This window comes from Sciurus carolinensis, chromosome 3, assembly GCF_902686445.1.
Source record: "Sciurus carolinensis chromosome 3, mSciCar1.2, whole genome shotgun sequence".
Lineage (NCBI taxonomy): Eukaryota > Metazoa > Chordata > Mammalia > Rodentia > Sciuridae > Sciurus > Sciurus carolinensis.
In genome coordinates, this window is record NC_062215.1 from 48,478,822 (window position 1) to 48,501,401 (window position 22,580).

The 22,580-nt window shown below is 40.3% G+C and overlaps 1 protein-coding gene across 5 annotated transcripts in view; it reads right to left on the reverse strand.

The window, feature by feature from the left end:
* The window catches only part of Dnah9 (dynein axonemal heavy chain 9), a 338,036-nt gene that overhangs the window by 227,451 nt on the left and 88,005 nt on the right, over positions 1-22,580 (reverse strand). For all 5 annotated transcript variants that reach the window (XR_007107774.1, XM_047545691.1, XM_047545694.1 and 2 more), the window contains 5 exons: positions 21,589-21,741; positions 20,282-20,407; positions 19,130-19,369; positions 18,319-18,479; positions 6,438-6,594 (listed from right to left, as the gene is read on the reverse strand). Coding sequence is in view for 4 of the 5 variants with exons in the window: in XM_047545691.1 (XP_047401647.1) it covers positions 6,438-6,594; positions 18,319-18,479; positions 19,130-19,369; positions 20,282-20,407; positions 21,589-21,741 (837 nt within the window). In the remaining variant the exon portion in view is untranslated. The remainder of the gene's footprint in view (positions 1-6,437; positions 6,595-18,318; positions 18,480-19,129; positions 19,370-20,281; positions 20,408-21,588; positions 21,742-22,580) is intronic.

A 22,580-nucleotide genomic window follows, 5' to 3' on the forward strand; every position in this document is an offset into this window, starting at 1 on the left:
TACCTAGTATGCATGATGCACTGGGTTCAATCCCCAGCACAGGAAAACACACACACACACACTCTAAGCTGGGCATGGTAGTGCATGCCTGCAATCCCAGCGGCTCAGGAGACTGAGGCAGGAGGATCACAAGTTGAAAGCCACCCTCAGCAACTTATTGAGGCCCTGAGCAATTTAGCAAGACCTTGTCTCAAAATAAAAAAAAAATAAGAATGGGCTGGGGATATGGCTCAGTGGTTAAGCACCTCTGTGTTTAGTCTTTGCTATTTAAAAAAACCCAACCACACATGCTAAAATTTTAAAGGTCTCGAAGTTCTGCAACAAAATTATTAATTTATTCTGGCAAACATTGTTTTAGTGGGAAGATCATAAGAACACTGTCAGAAAACCCGAGTACTGGAATTTTACAGAACTATATGCTTCAGAACACACATGGGAAATGCTGGCCTGCATCTGTGTGGGCAGCATAAGAGAGGAAAGGTTTTCCAGAAGGAGGAAAGATAATGGAAGAAAAATGAGCTAAATAAAGAATGTGTCCAGGGAAAAATAAAGGTGCCATTTTGGATGGAAAAATTGAATTACTAAAGAGAGTCCTGGTTATAAAAAGCCTTGAATTATTATGAAGGATCTTTGGAGGAGGTTTGGAGCAGAGAACATGATTAAAGTATCCTTTTGACAGAATCAAACATCCATATAAGCCAGGTTGGACATGGGGCAGTCTTTAAAGAAGGAAGGAAAACAACTCCCATCCCTTCCTAAGCTCCTGAAATTAATGGATTCATCTATCCATTCAACAAATATTTATTGAACATGTACTATCTGCCAGGGGGTGTTCTAGGTCATGAAAAATCAGCAGTCAAGAAGACAGACAAAAACTCTGTTCTTGTGGGCTTACATTTTAGTGGGGAAATGAACAATGAAGAATAATAGCAAAAAATCAGATAGGGATAAGCCCCCACAGGAATGGGGTGACACAGTGACTTCAGACCAAGCAGTCAAGGGTCGTGTCTCTGAGGAGGTGACATGAGTTTCAGGCACTGGGTTTGTGTGCTTTGGAATAATCCATCTTATTCTCAAATAACCCTACGGGTGGAGATTTTCTATTTGTCTACCTACTATCTTCCTGTCTGCCCATCTGTCTGTCCATCCACCCACCCTCATTCACCTACCTATCCATCTGTCTGTCTGTTCATCTATTTGTATGTCTGTATATCTCAACCTGGTAACTGGCATGAAAACTAAGTAGAAATTCAGGAACCAAAATTCATGCTTTTGAAAAATTTTTAAATTGTGGATCTCTTACGTAAAATGGAAACCCGAAATATAAATTTTCAAAAGTAGACTTTCTATAGGTAGATGCTTATCACTCACACATTACTCCCTGAGGACCCTGAGGACCTGCAGCAGAACCCCAGGATGCCACATCACCCCATTTGTTTGCCCCATACACTCATGTGTTATTAGCTAGGTAGTGGCCTCACCTGGCCATGAGATAGGGAGCCTTTGGACAGGGATACAGACCAGAAGTACAGGGTCAGAAGCCTGGAGGTGAGGGGCATGCCACAGGGAACCCTGGTGTTGCTGACCGGTTAGTACTGGAGGAGGAAAGTCACCAAACAGTCAGGGTGGCCCAGGTTTCCAGCTGGGCCTCAGAAAATGAGACCAACTTTGTGAAAGGGATGAGGGATCAGTCTGGGAGGAACACAAGGGTTAATCACAATAGAAGAGAAGGACATCCTAATGGAGATGTCCACTGCCTAGTCAGAGGCCAGACTAGAACTTGGGTGAAGTTGGAGAACAGATGTTCTCCAACATGCATGGACATTATAAAAAAGGATTGGCAAATGTGATTAGGAGACCAAGAGATCAGAGAGTTAGGTGGAGAGCTGTGGAAGGGTCATGTTTTAGAAGTCATGGGACTTAGGAGTACCAAGGGAGTTTCAGGCACAGAAAGGCTCAGAGTAATTCCAGGCATTCTTAGGTTCAAGAACCTTTGATATTTCTCCAATAGCCTCTTCAAATTGAGGTCAGGGGAAAAGTATTGCTGCTGTAATGTAAAGAATGTCTCATCCCTAAAACTGCAACCATTTCTGGAGAGAGTGGCTAGTTTTATGGGTTTTCTAACCAGCACTAATAGAGTAAAGCAATGACTTCCCCTTTTCCCCATGTCCTCAAACTGTTCTGTGACCACCCCAGTCCTTTTGCATATCTAACCCTCATGGAGCTAAATGGAAAGATGCCCCTTATTGCACTCCTGAGGCATAGGGGGCAGGTACGTGAGGGTCTCCAACTACAGCCCAAACTAAACTCCTCAGCTGCTCTATTTGCTCTACCTTCGACTGTCTGCATGTTCCTTAGGTATCAGTGACCATTTTTTAAGCCCATCTTTCCCATTTCTCCTTCCCTGTCATCTGGCTCCTCACCCTTTCCTCTTGAAATGACTGCAACATTTCCACCAAAGAGTTTTTCTCTTTCCAGTCTCCCCAACTCAATTCATCTGGCTGCCCAAGGTATCTTCCTTAAATATGTATTGTTGTTTGTTTGTTTTAGTCCTATTCTGCAGGAGTGAAAGGTCTTTCTAAGCCCGCCTCTTCAAGGTCAGATTCTCTCAGTGACCTTTGGCCCTTCCTCTCCTTACTCAATGTCGTCACCTTTCTTCTGTTCCCCAATGCTTCCTAAGGTAGGTGGGCCATTGTTGCATGCTCATTTCTCGCTTTTACTCTAGAGAGCCCTGAATAGAACTTATATGGCTGTGAGAGTTGTAAGTGACACCTCAAAATGACCCCTGGAGAGAGAAATGCACAACAGCTCTTCTGGACTCAGATTGCCTTCTTTTCTTCATCCCAACCAGGTCCTGCAAGGAGAGTGCAGTGGGTGAAGGCATAATGAGGGGTTGGAGATTGGTATTGTCTATATGTAGAACTCGGTCCTAGCTTCAAGACTGAGTTTGTAATGAGTTAGATGGGTTAAAATGCCACACCCCAAAGCACAAATAGCCTTGAGTCTCATGTGCTCCTTAATATCTTTGATGACCAGCACCATCTGTGGCTTTTCTGTGCTCTGGAATATTCCAGGGCTTAGAGCTTGTAGAGTTCACATTAGCAACCAGGATTGTGCTATCTGGGTGCTGATTAGGTCCTCTGATTATTTACTATGTGTTTTGTCCCTCTAGGTAGCCTGGTTATCTATCTATCCATCTTTCTGTCTGATCTATCATCTATTAGTAATTCATCTATCGTCTCCTTATCCTATTTACTGATCAATCATTCACCATGTATAACCATATGTATATATCTATATATTTACCTATCTATATCATTGGTAGGTTTCATCGTTCCCTCCACTCTCTTTCTTTGTCCTAACTGAAAATTGTGGTTAATTGCTCTGGCCATTCTGTGACCTAGCCAGCTGAAGGATGTGTACAGCAGGCTTGTGCCCATGCTGGGGTTTGAGCATTCCCAGACACTGATAAACGTGTTTAGATTATTGCTCAAAACACTGAAAGAAACTGGTCCCAGCCCTGATAAAAAAAAATTCCTCAAACCTTCATATAAAACTCCATACACTGACCTCCTTGCCAAAGACATCCGTAGGTAGGATATCCTTTTCTCTGCCTGTCCACTGTCAGGGTAAGCCGTAGCACTCTGTAAATTCCTCTAATGAATGTTCTGGATTAATCATCATGGCATTTAGCGCCCCCTTCCTTTCCCTTCCTTTCCTTCCCTTCCCCTCTCTCTCCCTCTCTTTTTGTGCTGGAAGTTCAGCCCACAGCCTCAAGGCTTATGCTTGCTGAGCAAGTGCCCTTACCACCCAGTCACACCCCAGCCCTTAGTGCTTCTTCCCTAGGAATACCATCAGCCCCATCTTGGGATGGTTTGGGGCACTCCCTTGTGGGAAGTCCCCTAGGGCTGCTTTTGGGGTGACTCCAGCTGCAGATTTTTAAGGATGAAACATCATCTATTTTTGGTAACCTCCCACAATGCCTGACACATGCTGAGCAGTGACAGAACCCAGCAAATTAGCTTGATTTCTGGAGTGTTTTATGATAAAAAGTAACTGCTGAACAACCAAGGGGCAAGGAGGCTTGAGAACAGCTTAGAGAGGCTGTCTGGCTACCAGGGACATTTGGTGTCTAGCATGGGTCGTTTTTATTCTGGTGTGTGGCATTAAGACTGTACCTTTTGATGTTGCTCTGCTCTGTGCCTGGTCTAGACCTGGTGGCTGAAGCTTCTCTCATAGTTCAAAGGAATCAAGGAGTCACTCCTCCTCCTACCTTGTATTCTTAGAGGATTGGTCAGGGTTAGTACTCAGTGATCAATTTTGAAAGAATTGGTAAAATGACCTCGGTGATCCCTGGGTATGAACCAACTCATCCCTTCTATTTGCTACGCTAGGTGTGGCTTTGAAGATGTCCATTGATTGTTTTCAGTCAATACAGCACATCTTCTACATCAAAATAAGTATGTCTTTCAAAATGTTCCCCTTGGAAAACAATTTATTGCAGCAGTACTGCCAGTTTTCCATGAGAGAAGAATCTAGAAACTTAAAAAAGTCACCCTTAAAGTCAAATTTATTTCTTTATGGGGAAAAATATATCTTCCTCCTTTCTTTTTTTAAAAAAATTTTTAGTTGTCAATGGGCCATTATCTTATTTATTTATATGTGGTGCTGAGAATCATACCCAGTGCCTCATGCATGCTAGGCAAGTGCTCTACCACAGAGCTATAACCTTAGCCCCTTCTTCTATTCTTTTAAAAAAAATTTAGATTATTTATTTATTTTTTTATAGACTGCATTTTGATTCATTGTACACAATGGGCTACATCATTTCATTTCTATGGTTGTACACGATGTAGATTTCTACCTTTCGTGTAATCATACATGTACATAGGATAATGATGTCTGTCTCATTCCATGATTTTTCAAATACCCCTAATTTCCTTCCACATAATCTAAAGCTCCTCCATTCTTCTCTCACTCCCCATTCCCCCCCACCCCCATTATATATTATCCTCCACTTATCAGGGAAAATATTCTGCCTTTGGTTTTTGGGGGATTGACTTATTTCACTTAGCATGATATTCTCCAATTCCATCCATTTATTTGCAAATGCCATATTATTCTTCTTTATGACTGAATAATATTCCATTGTGTATATATACCACAGTTTCTTTATCCATTCATCTACTGAAGGGCATCTAGGTTGGTTCCACAATCTAGCTATTGTGAATTGAGCTGCTATAAACTTTGAAGTGGCTGCATTACTGAAGTATGCTATTTCTAAGTCCTTTGGGTTTATGGGGAAAATATATCTTCTTCCAGCATGACTTAAAAAGAAACATTATTTTACCACACTCATCAATGAAAAGCAGCTGTGTTAAAATTCAGGGGATGTGGACCACGGGGAGGACAGATTTGTTTGTTTGCCATGAGAACACACAGTGCCACAGGACTCTTGCTTGTCTTTGCACAAAAACAAAAAATAAACAAACAAAAAAACACTAGATAAGTTACAGTTATAGAAAAGTCCCATTTAAAAAGTCCTGTAACTCTTTAACTGCAAGAGTTATGTTGAAATCTCTAAAATTATTTCTACAGTAAACTGATTTTATAATTGACATAGCACATGATTCATATATTTAATGCAACTGTTTTTATTTTGTCAACTCTAGTTTCTTATTTACAAAAGGAGGTAAGAGAATTTACAAAAACACACACAATATAACAAAATAGAAATAATGCGATGGTGGACAGTGAGGCACTCTATTACTACACATTTAAGAAATGAATTCAGTGTGAGCAGAGTGTTTCTAGCTAAGAAGGGACCTCGTGGGCCTTTTGTTTCTTTGGCTTTTCTATGCCAGGACCTGAAGCACATTAGTTCTAAAGAATGACAGGTGTCTGAATGAAGTACACGAGCCTTGCATCTGCCTTCTTCAGGCATTTCTTGGAATGAGTGACTTCTATTTTAGAAGTCACATGTGCTCTCCTAAAACATGCTAGGGAATGGCCACTTTCCAGACAACTCAAAAACAGTGTCACACAAAGATGAGAGTCTTCATCATAGCAACTTATGAGACTTTCTGTGCTTCTAGATCAAATAGTAAACTTACGGCTTCAGGTGTGTGTTGCTTTTTCATTTTACAGATGATGAAGGGAAGACTCATGAAGTGAGTCACTCATCTGGGGACACAAAGCTCATTAGTGGAATCAGAATGTGCAGGACTGTGCCTCCTTGTCACATAAGAGGTTTACAGAGAGGCCCACAAGGTCCAGGGGCAGAAATTCCCAGATTTACTGTGAAGGAGGAAACTGAAAAGTCCTTTTTGGACTCTGCAACCTGGGGGAGCTGTGCCGACATAGTGTGGATAAACCTTGTCCCTGGTTTGCACTACCACCCAGCTCCTAATCTCTCCCAAACCTGGCTCAACCTGTACCTTGTAGTCCATCTGTTCGGAGCAGTTAAACACATAGACCATGATGCCCAGTGCTCGGCCCAGGTCCTTGGTGGTCTCGGTCTTGCCTGTGCCTGCAGGTCCTGCTGGAGCCCCGCTCATGGTCAAGTGCAGAGACTGGGTGAGGGTGATGTAGCACCTGCCAAGCACAGGAGGGCAAATGTCATCCTCAGTGAAAGAGGTGGGCCCTTCAGAGTCCCAGGGAGATAGAGGTTGAAGGCCAGGTGAGACCTGACACAGCTTCTGTGAAGGACTGCTCAGGGCCCAGCCATTCCATCTGCTCCCCACAGAACTACGAGGACTTCCCAGAGGGCAATCTGAACATGACACCCCTCCCTAGAGGGCACCAGCAGATCTCTGCCAGGCCCATCTTGATCCTGACCCTGCCTACTCCCCCAGCTTCACTGCTCACTGCCCCTCTGCCCCTCCCACACACAGAAGCCCCTAGCCACATGGAGCTACCTTGATTTTCCAGACACAGTAGGACTGAGCTTGACCCTCTCTCCTCCCCTCAACCTGGATCACGTTCCTTCTCACTTTTCCCCTGGCTAATGGTTGGTAACCCCCTAAGAACTCATATTTGGCATTTCTTAACTAAGTGTGATCCCCAACACTGGAGAGAGTGAGCAGAGGAGCTCCTCCTCGTACACATCTTCTGCACATACCTTTGTAAGATACACAAAGCAGGGCTATGTCTTATTCATTATTTCATCTCAGAACCTAGCACACAGCTCCTGGTACATGTAAGTCCTCAGTAGCTTACGTGAGTAAATCCATAAAGAATGGATCAATCATTTAATTTACTTAATCTTCCTGTGACTCTTTTACTAATGGCAATAAAATAAACCCAATTTTAAAGTTGTTTCTGGTACTTTACAAAAGGATTCAGAGTTCTACTGGTCTCCATTCAAAATGTGCTTTGGGGTAATAAGCACATAAAAAGATGGTCATAATCATTGGTCACTAGGGAAATGCCCATTAAACCCACCATGAAATATCATTACATAGCACTAGGATAGCTATAATCCAAAAGACAACAATAATAAGTATTGGTGAGGATGCAGAAACACTGGAGAATTCATACATTGCTGGTGGGAATATCAAATGGTATCGCCGCTTAGAAAGACAAATTAAAAGTTTCTTAAAAAGTAAAGCTCACCTTGTGATTCAGAAATTCTTCTCTTAGGAATTTATTTCTCCGAGAGAATAAACTCACTTGTTTGTTGACCTTGTTCATAGTAGGAGTATTTACAACAGTAAAAAACGAGAAACAACCCAAATGCCTATCAACAATGAATGGACAAAGGAAATATAATAAATTCATGCAACAGAATACCCTTCAGCACTATAAAGGAACAAAATGATGAACATGGTACAAAAATAGATGAATATCGAAAACATTATGTGAAGTAAAAGAAAAGCCCGACACAAAAATTTATATATTGCTATTCCATTGAAATGAAATGTCCAGAAAAGACAAAGAGAGACAGTCAGCAGATCTGTGGATGCCTAGGGATGGGAGCAGGGATTTACTGCAAATAGGATCAGGGAAATGTTCCAGGACTGGATTGAGATGATACTTGTGCAACACAGTATATTTACTAAAAATCATTGAATTGTATCCTTGTCATGGGTGGACTTTGAGGCCTGCAAATTATGCCTCAATAAAGCTGTGAAAATTACACCATCGGTCTAACTTTTTAATACCCAGAAAATCAATATGTAGACTCTGCACTCGCAGCCTGGATGGTCTGATGAGGTATCCAAAATTAATTCTGTTTCTGAATCTGACGTCTCAGGCTGACCAAAGACCAAGTCTCTGCCCCTGGTGCCTGGATTTCTACAGACTGTACTGAGCCTAGACACAAAGTGGTTTTGAAAGGACCTGAAGTCATTTCCTTTCTTCTCCTCTAATGAAGTGCAAAATTCCTTTATCTCTTTCACACTTTGACAGTGAAACTCAGGATGGCAGATTCCCTAAGAAGAGAGGAGAGATGTATGGAATCATTATTTCATCTCAGGCTTTCCTGTGTAATGGGATATAGTGACTCCACTGATCAGGGGAATTTGGGTTAAATTTAACCTTAATTATTGGCCATCCAGGATCCTGCAGCTGCCTTACTTTTTCTGTGGACATTAGGACACTGACCACCAGACAGGCCATGAGGTGAGGTGAGTCAGGGTGAAAGTGAAAAGTTGGGTCTTGTCTCTCTTGACCACTGTTACCAATTCCTTTTCTTTCCTCTCAAACATTCATGGATAGATCTTTATGGAGTCCTGGGTACAGCCTTCTGGACTCTGAGCTTCTGGCTCAGGTTTGCCCATACCATCCACTTGCCCCAGCTTCCAGGACCACTGCAGCCCTGTACTCCTCAGGAGGAAAGGCCGCTGCCTGAAGGGGCAGAGTCCTAACCCCCATAGGACTCACCTCACCACCTCTCCTCTCCCCTACTCTCTGTCCCTGACAGATGCCTTCTCTGCATCTAAAGCACAATCCCCTGTCTCTTTTCTCTAGAGGTACAGAGATCTCAAGGAGTTTGCAAATCTAAAAGGAAAAGGTTTTAAAAATAGAATTTTCATAGAAAAACTTAAGAATCTTTTGAAAGAAATCCTTGGAACTGGATATCACTCTTGTTTTGAGCATCTACTGAGTTTCTTATTATCTACAGAACCATTGTGGGGGAAATGACAAAATATTATTTCTTCCCCAATGACAATAAAACTCATGAGCTGAAAGAGATTTCCTGTTAACTAATTCAATTCCCCTATTTTACAGATGAGTAGACTGAGGCATAGGAAGGGAAACTGTGCTGTTTAATGAGTCCTACTAACTAAGGCAGGACCAGTGGAGCTTTAACACAAAGCTTTGTGAGGCACAAAGAAAAGAGAGGAGCAGTTATATCCCACTGCTTCAGGTGAGGGTGCAGAGTTGCTCAGGCAATGAACCAACAAGGGCATATCTTTGTCCTCCAGACATATTCCTGCTCTAGGAAGCCCTCTGAGGTCTTGTTAGAGGCTCCATCTCTTTAAACACCCAAGTTAGCTCCTTCAATCTACTCCTGCTTCTTAGTGTGGGCTGAGTGTTGATGTTATAGCCTTTTAAGACAAGGACTCCAGTCAGGAAGAATGACTTCAAACCTTATTTCCATTATGCTGTGTCTGTGAGAACTGGCCAAATCAATAAAACTTTGTGGCTTAAAAAAACAAAAAACAAAAAACAGTGTCATTTGGGTCCTGCTATGATTTGGATGTGGTTTGGCTCTCCAATGGTTTGTGTGCTGGAAGCGTAGTCCCCTGTGTGGTGGTAATAAGAGGTAGTGGAACCTTTAAAGGGTGGGGCCTACTAGAAGGTGGCTAGGTCATGGGGGGCGGGGCATGCCTTTGAAAGAGATTAAGGCTGGTCTCACAGAGTTTTTGCATAAGTGAGTTGTTACAAAAGGAGCAACACCATCCCCTCCTTGCTTTTGGAATTCCTGTCTTACCATGTGATCTCTGTACACTTCTGCCATTTGTGATGCCAGCAGCCATAAGGTCTTCATCAGAGGTTAAACAGATAGGGTTACCCAATTTTGGACTTCCAGCCCCCCAAACCATGAACAAAATAAATCCCTTTCCTTTATGTGTATTTTGTTGTAGCAATGGAAAAGGGATTAATACAGGTCTATCACATGTGGCCTTTTCTTCTGGCGAGGCACAGCTTATTATTTTTATACGGCAGTCCCTCCCACAATGGGCCAATTCCAATTGTTTGAAAGGTCTTCTAACATTGAGCTAAAGGAGTCTTGTCTTCTTTGGGAAAATGACTTATGAGTTTTAGTCTTATCTACACCACCAGGGTCTTAAGAGTTAAGATGGGACAAGAGATTTGAAAATAACTCAAAAGTTAGAATAGAGTTACTTCAGCTTAGGTAGAGGGGAGTGAAGGAGTAGAAGGGATATGGGGATAGGAAGGATAGTAGAGAGAAACAGACATTATTACCTCATGTACATATATATGACTGCATGACTGATGTGATCCTGCAATACGTACAATCAGAAAAATGGGAAATTATATTCCGTTTATGTGTGCAATTATTTTTGATTTATCAAAGTGTATAAATGCATTCTACTGTCATTTTTGACTAATTAGAACAAATAAAATTTTAAAAAGGAAGGTAGAAATCCAGTCTACTTTAAGTGGTGTTATTTTTGGAGGTAATAAATAACTGAAATGTAGCTTTTCTCTCTCTTTTTTATACAGTCATTTAACTTGCAGATAAAGAAAATATCGAAGATGCTATATATTGATTTTGACTATGAATAAGCCGTTGCTATCACAAAAATTTGGTATGGGTAATCTTAGAGTTGGTGGAGTCAGAGTTGTTTGTATTAATTTTCTATTGCTGTATAATATATTACCACGTACTTAGTGACTTAAAATAACACCCATGTGTTATGTCACAGTTCTGTGGGTCAGAAGTCCAGTTGTGTTCTCTGCTAGGGGCTCATGAGACCAAAATCAAGGTATCAGCTGGACTGGACTTGTAGCTAAAGATTCTGGAGAAGATTTGCTTCCAGGCTCATTCAGGTGCTTGGCAGAATTCACTTCTTACTAGTTGTAGAACTGAGGCCCAGTTGGTTGCTGTTAGCCTGGATATCTCTCAGCTCCAGAGTCCATTATACCTTCCTCGCCATGGTCTCCTTCACCTTCAGAAACACTAATGGTATGTCAAATTCTCCTCATCCTCCAGACTGTTCTGACTATACCTTTTGCTTTTGCTAGAACAAAGCTCTGCTTTTAAGAGTTCACATGACTTTATATTAGGTCCACCCAAATGATTTCTCTTTTATCATAGGTTATGGTTTGGATTGTAAATGTCCCCCAAAGGCTCATGAGGTGAAGACTTGGTCTCCAGTTTGTGGAGCTGCTGGGAAGTTGCGGTGCTATCTTAAAGAGGTAGGGCCAGTGGAAGGAAGTTAGGTCACTGGGGTTGTGTCCTTGAACAGGATACTGCTCTCTTCCTCTCTCCCACTATGCTTCCCGGCCACCATGAGGTAGACAGGCCTGCTCCATGCACTCTGCCACAGGACCGAAACTTCAGGGTCAAAAAATCATGAATGAAAACCTCTGTAAACCAAAATGAACTTTTCCTCCTTTAATTTTTTTTCTCAGCAATGGAAAGCACTTTACAGCAAAACACAATCATGAAGATGATATCATCATAGACACAATTTTCACCCATATTCAAATAGGGGGCGTTTTATAAGAATGAGAGACATTCGGGGTCATTCTTGGAATTCTGACTACCACATGGTTCAACAACCATAATGGAGGAATGAATGTGGTATAAAAATATCTACCTGAAGTGAAGCCTCCAGTGACATGCCCAGGACTCAGATTCTTCCTGATGTTTGATATCTTTGTTGATTACTTGAATTAAGAAATAATCAGGCTGGGAATATAGCTCAGTGGTGGAGAGCTTGCCTAGCATATGCAAGACCTGGATTTAATTCCCAGTACCACAAAAAGGGAAAAAGAAATAATTGACTAGAAAGAACTAGATAGAAGATAGACAAAATTTCTGAATAGTTTTACAATTTAAAATGATGAACTTGACTCAACAAAGTCAAATTTAAAATGGGCAATGAAAAATTACCTTCCAAACATTTGAATGTACAGAGAAGGGGGCGGTTAGATATGGTGAGAAGGCAGTTCATATGAAAAAAAAAAAACCCAGAGATTTTAATATGTTGCAAGTTTATCAAGTGAAACAACATTAACAGAAAAAAGTACTTAGTATTAAGAAAAACCAAATCCACTCCTTTCATAACATTTTAATATTTGATTTTTAAAAATTCTTTGTTCCACTTCCACACAAAGACTTGCATGAAAACGTTCATGGCAGTACTGTTTATAATGACCCCAGCTAAGCATCTACCAGTGATGCATGGTCAGACAGAATAATTGTTCCCAATTCTAGAATCTATTACATATATCATTTGGTTATAAGATCCTTTATCATCTAGTGTTTATATTTTCTGCTTATACTACCTCATAAATGACTTTCTCAAAATGTGACCGAAAAAGCTGAGAGGAATGTCCCAAATGTCCCACATATGATCGCTTTAGCAAGAATAACAGCATGCCTAATGATTCAGCTGGCATAGATGTGACTATCCTCTGAAATACTTGTGTGTCTTAAATATGATCAGAAATTCTAGAAGTGACATAGAAAACCCAGGAGAATCAAGAGTTAAATTCTTAGAATTTGTGGTATTGGGTAGTAAATGTGCAGAATAGAAAATAAATATACAAAAAAATCAGTTTTTTTCTTCATACAAATGAAAAAAAGTTAGATTGAAGTTAGGCTAATCTTTGTTAGATACAGCACCAAAAGCATGGCCATTAAATAAAAATTGATAAATTATATCTTGTCAAAATTCAGAACTTTAGCATTTCAAAAGATGCTATTAAGAAAATAAAAAGATATACAAAGACTAGGATTCAATATTTGCAAACACATATATATTATATCCAGTGTACACAGGGAATTCTCACAACTCAATAAGAGGACAAAAGACCATCAAACAATGGACAACAAATATAAATGGATGTAACACCAATGGCTAATAAACACGAGAAAAGTGCTTGTCATTAGTCACTAGGAAAATGTAAATTAAACCCAAATGAGAAGCAGTCACATCCAACAAAATTGCTACAATAAATATGAAGGTAATAAATGTTGTCAAGGATATGAAGCAATGGGGACCCTCACATGTTATGGGTGCAAATGTGAAATGACACAGCCACTTGGGAGACAGTGTGGCAGTTTCTCACAAAGTTAAACACAAAAGTACATAGAACCTAACACTTCCCCATCCAAGAGAAACAGAAATGTATCTGTACAAAGACTTGCATGAAAAGGTTCATGGCAGTACTCTTTATAATGACCCCAACTAGAAACAATCCAAGCATCCACCAGTGGTACGTGGGCAGAAAGAACATGGCACACCATAAGCGTTCAAGCTCTGATATTTTTCTGCTCAAGCCCGGGAGCTGGTTTTGCCTTGGCAAGCTGGACGTATTCCCCAAGAATGTGAGATAATTCCTCATTTCCGTTTAAGTTGGTTTGCGTTGGATCTCTATCACTTATAACTGAAAACATTTTGATAGAAAAGTTGATTCACTTTATTCAATAGTCAGAAAGTTTTCCAAAGAACTTTAAAAAGTTAAATGAAAAAGGTAAATTCAATTAGAATAAAATATAGATGAATATTAAATTTATCTTTAAATGAACATAAAAGTAATTATAGAAACAGAGAAAAGTGAGCAAAGATAGTGATAATACACAGGAGAAGAAAATCAAATAATAAACACATAATTTTGAATCCTGTGAGTAATTAAGGACATCCAAATTCAAACAAGACTCAATTTTGACTAATAAAATTAATAAAAATGTCAAATGGTAATATTTAATGCTGTTCAAGATGCTGTTCACTCAATACTTCATAAACCACCAGTGAGAATAGTTTTATGAAAGTCCATAGTTTCATAAAACATTATTTTTCAGGAAAAAATTGTAAGTATGTATCATCTAATTGTCTTACCTCTTTAACTCTATGCTGGGGAAATAATAAAAAATTTTGCTAAAAATTTTCACATGATTTCATGCTTTAATTTTAATAGTAAATGCTTAGATATAACTTAAATATCCCATAATATGGTTATGCTATGTAAGTTATGGGATACTTGCAAATAGACTATAATTTAACATTTAAGTGTTTTAGAAGCATATTTAGAGAATGCACAAAATAACAATGCTCAATAAAACAAGTAATCTACATATTTTATATATAGCATATAACCTGAATTTCATCTTTCAAAATTGACCTATAGAAGAAAACAGTCTAAATATTAACAAGGATTATTTCTGGGTGACTTTTATGTTCTTTGTTACAGGTTACTAAATTTTCCAGATTTTCTCTAATACAAATATCAGAGAAAAACTTAAAAAGAAAGTGTGTGTGATTTTGCAAGTTGTGCCCTTGTCCAGCAAATCACCTTCAAAGATTTTTGCATCAATTATGTCTCACCTATGTGTAGAAGTTCATGAGAATTTAAGAGGTACTCCAAATTGATACACAGTTGATTAAAACAGTACTTAACACAGAGCAGAAAGGGGCATTTGTGTGTGAAGGTGAAGGAAGGGGAGAAGGGGGAAGGAGATCATCCAAAGACTAAGAAACTACTTATGAGAATTGCTTTTGTTCAGCCTGGAAAAACATTTCCATTTATTTCTTCAACTTAGTGTTATGCCAAAGTCCTGCAACAATGGCTGAGCCATGGTACCTACTTATATATTCAAGTCCCATCCAGGCAGTGGGAAATTCCAAAGAAACAGGCATAATCAGTCAGATGTACTGTACTATGGGTGTGCTTTTAATGAATGTGCAAAGGTTGTACGGATCAATTGTCCATTTGATTAATTCTTCTGGCAGGAGAGAATTAAATGTACTTATGCTACACCCCAGTAAAGGTTGAATGCTCTTTAAAATGTGATTTTCTATGTGGAGGCCAATTTTTTTTTCTGGATAAAACATTTCTTGAGATAATAATTGAAGTCAATGAGAAAATGGAATTTACCATATAAATATTCAACTACATAGTACTTTGTCAGAAAGGTATCTAATGTGCCCAACAAGGTCAAGGTCTATACAATATTCACCATTATTTGCAGCGAACCTTCCTTTCAAGTTGTTATTTGCTTCATTTCACAGAGGAAGTGATAAATCCCTATTTTAGAAATAATTCATTGTCAAAACTTTACCCTTTCCTTCTATAAGGCATTCAGCGTGAGCATATTAGAGACCTCTAAATCCAAAAGAAGCAATTATCTTCTTCAACTCTCAGGCAGGTGCAAAGACCCAGGGAAATAAAAGAGTGTTATACTTTTATCATTTGGAATGATAATGTCTGATAGTTTGGAAGTGAAGGAAATATTCTGGATGGTATAGGAAAGCTGGGTACAGAGTCTCAGAAATCATTTCATTGCATTTGCTCAGGAAGTGTATCTTGAAGGCCTTTGATATGCTGGACACAGTGCTAGGTTCTGAGAGCAGACCAGAGAGTGAATCAAAGTCAATGTTATCATGGAGTTATACAGTCTGAGTGGGAGACAGACATCAGTCAAATTGCTCAAATACATCATGGCTTCATTATTTCTGTTTCAAGTGATATAAATCCCTAAACTATTAGCTCATATTCCAAGGCAGGCAGAAAAAATCTGTGCAAAAAGAAAGGCTGTGACAGATTTCTTTTCTGCTACTGACAGAAGTCTTACTGAGTATCACCATAAAGCCAGACATTTGAGAGTCCAATGTGACTGAAGCTAAAAGTGGGAAAACTTTTCCTTCAAATCACATTGGCAACTAACTAACTGCCTCCAACTAACTGCGCCCAAGTAAACCCAGACGAAATCTTTAAGACTCTAGACCTCCCAGAGTTTGCAGCTGCCTTTACTATCCCACCTGCAGGTAGATCTGCAAGAGTCCTGGGCAGAGCCCTCCCCTGAGTCAACTGCCCTTCTTGATTCAGCCTCTTCTTACGTTTGAGGTTTTCAATATTCAACCGTCATTCATTCATGTGAAAAACATTAATTCAACACCTACTAGGTGCTGGTGATCTTGCAAGCAGGGCAGACAATGTTTCCTGATCACAGAGAGGAGTGCAGACAGCTAGTGAGCAAGACAAAAAGCAAGAAAGTTGATTTCAGAAGGTGAGGAAGGTTAGGGAGAAGATGAACAGGAGATGCTCTCAGGGTTATTCGCTGTGTATGTGTATATGAGGCCCAAGAGACTGTCTTTTAGAAGGACAGGGAAGACCTTTCAGAACTGAGAGAAGAAGAAAGGGTGAGGCATCACCAGTGGAAGAGAGAACCTGGGGCAGGGCACTGCAGGCAGAAGGGCACATCTATGAAGGTTCCATATGGAGCAAAAGGAGGCCATGTGGTTGAAGTGCAGGGAGTGAGGCTTCCGGATGCAGATGGGAGTTACCTGGTACTTCAAGGAGTTCAGGTTTGACTCTAAGTGCAGTGGAGAACCACTGGAGACTGGCGAGGCCCCTGTAGGGTCTCACACAAAAGAGAGAGATTGTCATAAAAGGAGAATGATTTGAGTGGGACTCTGGGTGGAAGAGGACTTTCAGACTGGGCAGGAAAATGAATTAAAGAAATAAAAAACATGTCCATGGTGAACCAGGACAACTTTGTCAGGGGTAATGTTGGATTTCCCATGTGCTAGTCATGCTATGAACAGTGATTAGAATTTGACTAATTTAGAAATTTATATCAGATATTTGGAAATGAGTTTGAGGATTTGGTTACAAGACAGGTGACATCACTTAAAATAGGAGAGAGAAAAATAAGAAAAAGAGGGCATAGATTCTATCTGTCCACATTAACCTCCACAATTCATGACAATCTCTTCATTAGGTGTAAGTCATTTCCTTTAGTGAGCCAGTCACGCAGGTGTATCACTCTACTCTGGAGAAGAAGAGCTTAGTGTTTAATGGTGCCATGCGGGAAAGGGTCAAAACTTTTAGCAGAGTCAAAAGAATTCAAATGTCCTTTCTGATGACATTATTGCCCTGCCCTCTGTCTCTCTCCTTTGCCCCTGCCCTTGCTGACAGATACACGTTCATAAAGCACAGGTCTCATTCTTTTGCTCCTTTGAGGAAAAATTGTCAATGGCTTATCATCACCGATATTCAATAGTCTGACTTTTTAATGGCTGACAACCTACCCCAGAGTGAAGAATGTATATTCCTCTCCCAGGAACACATTCCAAGTTTTCCCATTTCCATGACTGCCTAAAACCTTCCATTTTCTAGGAATGCTTATCAGTAGCTCTTTAACCTTGGGAGATTCACTTTAACAATTAGCAAAAGTTTTAGATTCTCTTAATAGAAAGAAGAAGCATGTCAACAGATTTCTGTATGATTTTAGGGACCCACTGGAAGCAACCCTACAACCTCTTATTAGAATCCAACATATCCTTCAAGATTCTGATCAGGTACTCTTCCAGTCTTCTTCTCCCCACAGTGAGTGTGCCCTCTGTGCTCCCAGGGCTCAGCCCTGTGCTGTGTGTTTGGTAGTCTGTAGCACATGGCTTTGTGTCCTATTTTTTTTCTATGGCCTTGTACTTTTCTCCCTTGTGCTACTTAAATTTTCATCTATATATGCATTATTTCTCCCACTAGAAGGAATTTAAGAGCAAGGGCTATTTTAGTCATCTTTGTATTCCCAGTGACTAGTTCAGTTTTTGGCATTAATTCATTCATGTATGAATTCATATGAATGAGAAAGCATAGGTGTCCCTACACAGTTACAAGCTCCTTAATGATTGAAACTACATTGCTTATATTTTTGTATTCTCAGAATGAGTGGTATTAAGTAAATGTGGCAGTTGATTCATCAACTAGTTAATAAGAGAATAATAGGGCTCAATCACTGAGCCCTTTCTATATACTAAACTCCTCATAAGTATTACTTTTTCATCATTACAAAAATTGTATGAGGTGTGAGTTACTGCCTGTTTTTCAGATGAGGAACCAGATATTAGCTTAGTATTTTCATGGTTAAACAGCTTGTGTATGTTAGAGCTGGTGGTATAACCCAGATATGTATAACTAACTCCTCAGAAAGTCTGACTCAGGTTTGTTTCAAGGAAGATTCTGCCCCATTTCCTTTCAGTTTTATTTTGCTTCTACTTTGGTGAGTCACCTTCTCCCCTTCCAACTGTGTGAATAAATAACAAGTGACCTTGACCCTAAGTACCCATTGAACAGCCTGACATAGGGCTGACTATGGCTGACATTGGTGCTTACCTGTCAGTCAAAGGTGTTATCACCAGGCGAGGTGTATTTCCCAGGTATTCATAGGAATATAGAAACTGGGCATCACAGATGTTGGCAAAGCAGTGTTTGGCCTCATCATCCCAACAGTGGCGTAGCTGAGACAACCAGAGGAAAGCCTGGGCATTGTCCACCTAAAGAAAAAGTACCAGAGGAGGTGGGTAAACCCCAGTGTTCAACAGGTAGCAGGTGGCTCCCTGGCCTCAGAATACATGAGCCTTTGAATGGATTGGGTGCTGTTGGTCACTCAAGAGTGCAACATGCTATGACTTGCACAGCATAGAAAGCCCAAGATGTCTAATTACAGATGCTCCTTGATTTATGATGAGATTTTGGCCTGATAAATTCAACAGAAATTGAAAATGCACTTAACATGCCTAACCTACTGAATACCATAGCTTAGCCTAGCCTACATTCAACTTCTCAACACATTTACATTAGCCTATAGTTGGGCAGAAGCATTTAACACAAAGCCTATTTTATAATACAGTGTTAAATATCAAATGTGATTCATCCAATACTATATGGATAGGTTAGTTTCTACTGAATACATATAACTTTTGCACCATTATAAAGTTAAAAAACAAATCATAAGTCAAACTATCATGAGTAGAGGAGCATCCATATACTGTTTTGCTGAATGTTTTAAAAGGTAGAAGGAGCTACCATGATCCTTCCCCAGTTGGTGTACAGACCCCAGGACCCCGTGTTTTAGCCATGTGTGAGCTACCCCCTTGGTACAGCTGCTCCCACATAGGAATACTCCTGGATATTTGAGAACTACCTTTTGAGCAATCATCTTGGCCACCACGTCCCGGGCATGCACATCAATGGTGCATATGGTCATGATCTTTTGCCGGTCCCCCTTGGAGAGCGGGCCAATCAGCATGGTGATGAGAGTTTTGAGCTGGGTCACTTGCTTCTTATAATATTCCTTCATGGCATTCTCATAACCTTCCTCCAGTCTGGCAAATGCAATGCCCACCTCTGTCGTCCACCATATCTGAGTGCAGGTCAAGGCAACCTGTGACATCAGAGCTGCTTGGTAAAGCTGTTACCAGGGTTATTTCTATCCAGCCCACTTATAAGACAGCCAGGACTCAGAATGTAATTGTGTGGGTGACAGAGGCCCCTTCCCTCCCTCTTCTACCAGCATTGACTAAGTGAACCATCTGCTCTAAATCTTTGGATATGTGAAATGATTATAGCACAAGTAGGGATGGCACTTTCTGCTCCTGAAGAAAAAAAACAATGAATCATTTGTTTGAGAATAACCAAAGTTTGACTCTGGTCAATGCTAGTGCCTTCTAGAAACAGATCATTCCAGTTTTACTTCTCAGAGATAGCATTTTTCCCATGCTTGAGAGGATAACGACTTGCTGACTGAGAATCTCAATGACACTCAGTCTTTGCTCTGTTCTTCTGGATCCTCTTAATGGTCAGAGGATTCTAATTTAGTAGACCACTGCTGATCATCTGTGCCCATATTTGCTTTTCCATAATACTTTTACTATATCTTTAATTTTAAAAAATTTAAAAAACATATAACTTTAAAATGACTACCTTTAAAGGAATGATATATAACAAAAAAATTCAGTGTTGTCAGTATAATTCACATTTTTCAGAGATTAAATGTAAATAAATGTGAAAGGGGGCTCAAATCAATATTGTCATTTGCTTTTATATGGAAAATACATAATTTTGAGTATTCACAGTGGGGAATTGAGATAAATTGCTCATTTGTACTTCCATTTGGCTTGGAAGACAATGTTCTAGAGGGTATTTATTGCAATAGTAGAAGGCAACATATTTTCTTGTCTCAAAATTCTGATCAGCAATTCTGCCATGAGGAATCCTGATGGGAGTGATTCATTTTATAAATCAGAGACTCTTGTTGTAGTAAATAACACCATCCCTTAGGTCTCATTATGAATACCTGAGCCGGATAGTCAAACAGCCACTGCTCCCTTGGCTTTTCCTCGTAGGTGGTTACTCCTTCTGTCATCTCGTGCCTAACAGTCGCCTTCATGTGAGCAAGCACATGGTTTAACCATGTTTCCACCTGAAGAAAGAACTCTGCATTAGACACTGTGAATCTAAAAAGCTTTGATCAGTACTACAGGTTTTCTTCCACCCAGCTTGGGAAGTGAAGAAAACACAACCCAGGCATGGTATACAACCCCAAAGGCCTCCCTGCAGGCACAGAGACACATTTGGGTGGTGTAACCTGGGCTAGTGATGAGTGAGAACTAGGCCAATGTGCTCCTTTGGAACACACAGGACAGGGAAACCAGTCACAGGAGGCAGGGGCTACTTCCTAGAGTTCACGCAAGGAAATCCAAATCTGGTTTGGGCCAGATTTAGTTAAGTGGATTCTCAAGGACTTGTCCATACTGAGTATGAAGGTATATACCACTCAATGTTTTCAGGATCTACAAAGAGAACACATTCTGGATTAAACCTCAGGGCTGCTGGCCACCCCCATCTAACTGAAAATTTTAAATTATTTTCTGGCACTAGAATTGCTTTTCAAAATACATATGGATAAAGGTGGACTCCTATAAAAGACACCCCCCGGGGGGGTTTATTTTACAATAGACTAGAACCCTTGGGGCAATGCTCTGCTGGATCATTTAGGATAATGAACTAGGCAGAGTTTACAACCTTAGTGCTGCTGAAGGATGGAAAAGAATTTTAGGAGAGAATAGTCTCATGCTCTGTGTTCCTCAAATTGTGCATGGAAGATTTGAAGATGCAGTAGGAGTTCCTAAACAGGGTGGTAGCTGGCTCTCCTAGGGCTGTGAGAGGAAGTGACTCTGACGTGCATTTGTGCAGACAGGGAACATCTCAGGAAAGTGACTGATTTCAAAGGACACTTTTTCTGGGGGAAGGTGTCAGGGTTCCAGAGTCCCTGTGGGCTGCTCCAGGGTTGCCATGCTAACACCTCCTGGTGCAGCTAATCATTTTTGAATCCTTTTCTGGTTGACTCATGTGGTTGTTTATGTGCATTTTATTCCTCTCAGCACAGGTCTTTGGTTAGAAAAAGATATGAATGCTGACATGTGTCCTTCTTAAAGAGAGAACAGCAGGGCACAACAGGCTGCTCCAATGTCAGTTCAGGCTGGCTGTCCCAGGGCACAGACAGAAGCTCTGGCCCATGGCAGCTTCCCCAGAGTCGATGCTAACCATATTTGAATGCAGATGCATGAGAACGGCATAGGAGGGGAAAGCACTGTCAGTTACCTGCCCACTGCAGTCACAGGGCTCACTGAAGGCCACATACTCTTCTTCTTTACTGTACATGCCAAGACTTGTCTTGGTTGGGTTCTCACTGGCATCAAGCTGGAATTGCATCTTGGCCATGTTGTCAAAGAGTTTGGAAAGGTGACGCTGAACCTGTGAAAGCAAACCATGCCAAAGGATTGGAGAATGTGTCCAGAAGCAGTTTTTTTTTTTCAGAAGCCAGCCATGTGGCAACCCTTTTAAAAGACAGAGTGGTAAATACCAAGCATTTAGAAGGATATTTGTGGGAATCATGGAGAAGTGAAGATGGGAACCAAGTGAATTGGGTAGAAGTGGTTGAAGGAATATGCATTTATTGGGAATAGTGCACTAGCTACAAACTGATCAAGTCACATGGTTTACTATGGAAATTCTGAGAAGAGAGAGAGAATAAACCTTCTTCTGTTTTGAAGCCCAAACTTGATTTTGAGGGATTTTCAACATCTATGTGTAGGATGGAGTCAGGTATCCTAATTGTATTTTCCTCGAAATGCTGAATGATTCCTTCAGCTCCACAACAGCAGAGGTCTATGCCACTTTTAGTTAGAACATGGGAGATTTGTTGCACATAATGTATGTACTGCCAATTCACCCTTATAATGGTGTGCAAAATTGGATTGAGTAAGCAATCTTGAAGAATCGTCTCTATTCCATACTAAGGAAGAAACATTTGATTTTGTGTTGTCAGATTGATGTTAACAATTTTAGAATAATAAATTGTATAGTGTCAATCTTTATCGCTAAGAAGAAAATCCTACTTGATCTACTAAAGGTAGGAGCAGAGTAGAGAGCGTACAATGTTTAATTTGTTAGTTTTCATCCTAAGGAAACACAACCATGCAACAGGAGATGAGCACAGGATGGTCTAGCAGAAAAAAAGCAAAGACACTCAAATATGGAGGGTCAAAAACAGGGGTGACCCTGAAAGAAGTTATACCATTGTTGGAACCTTT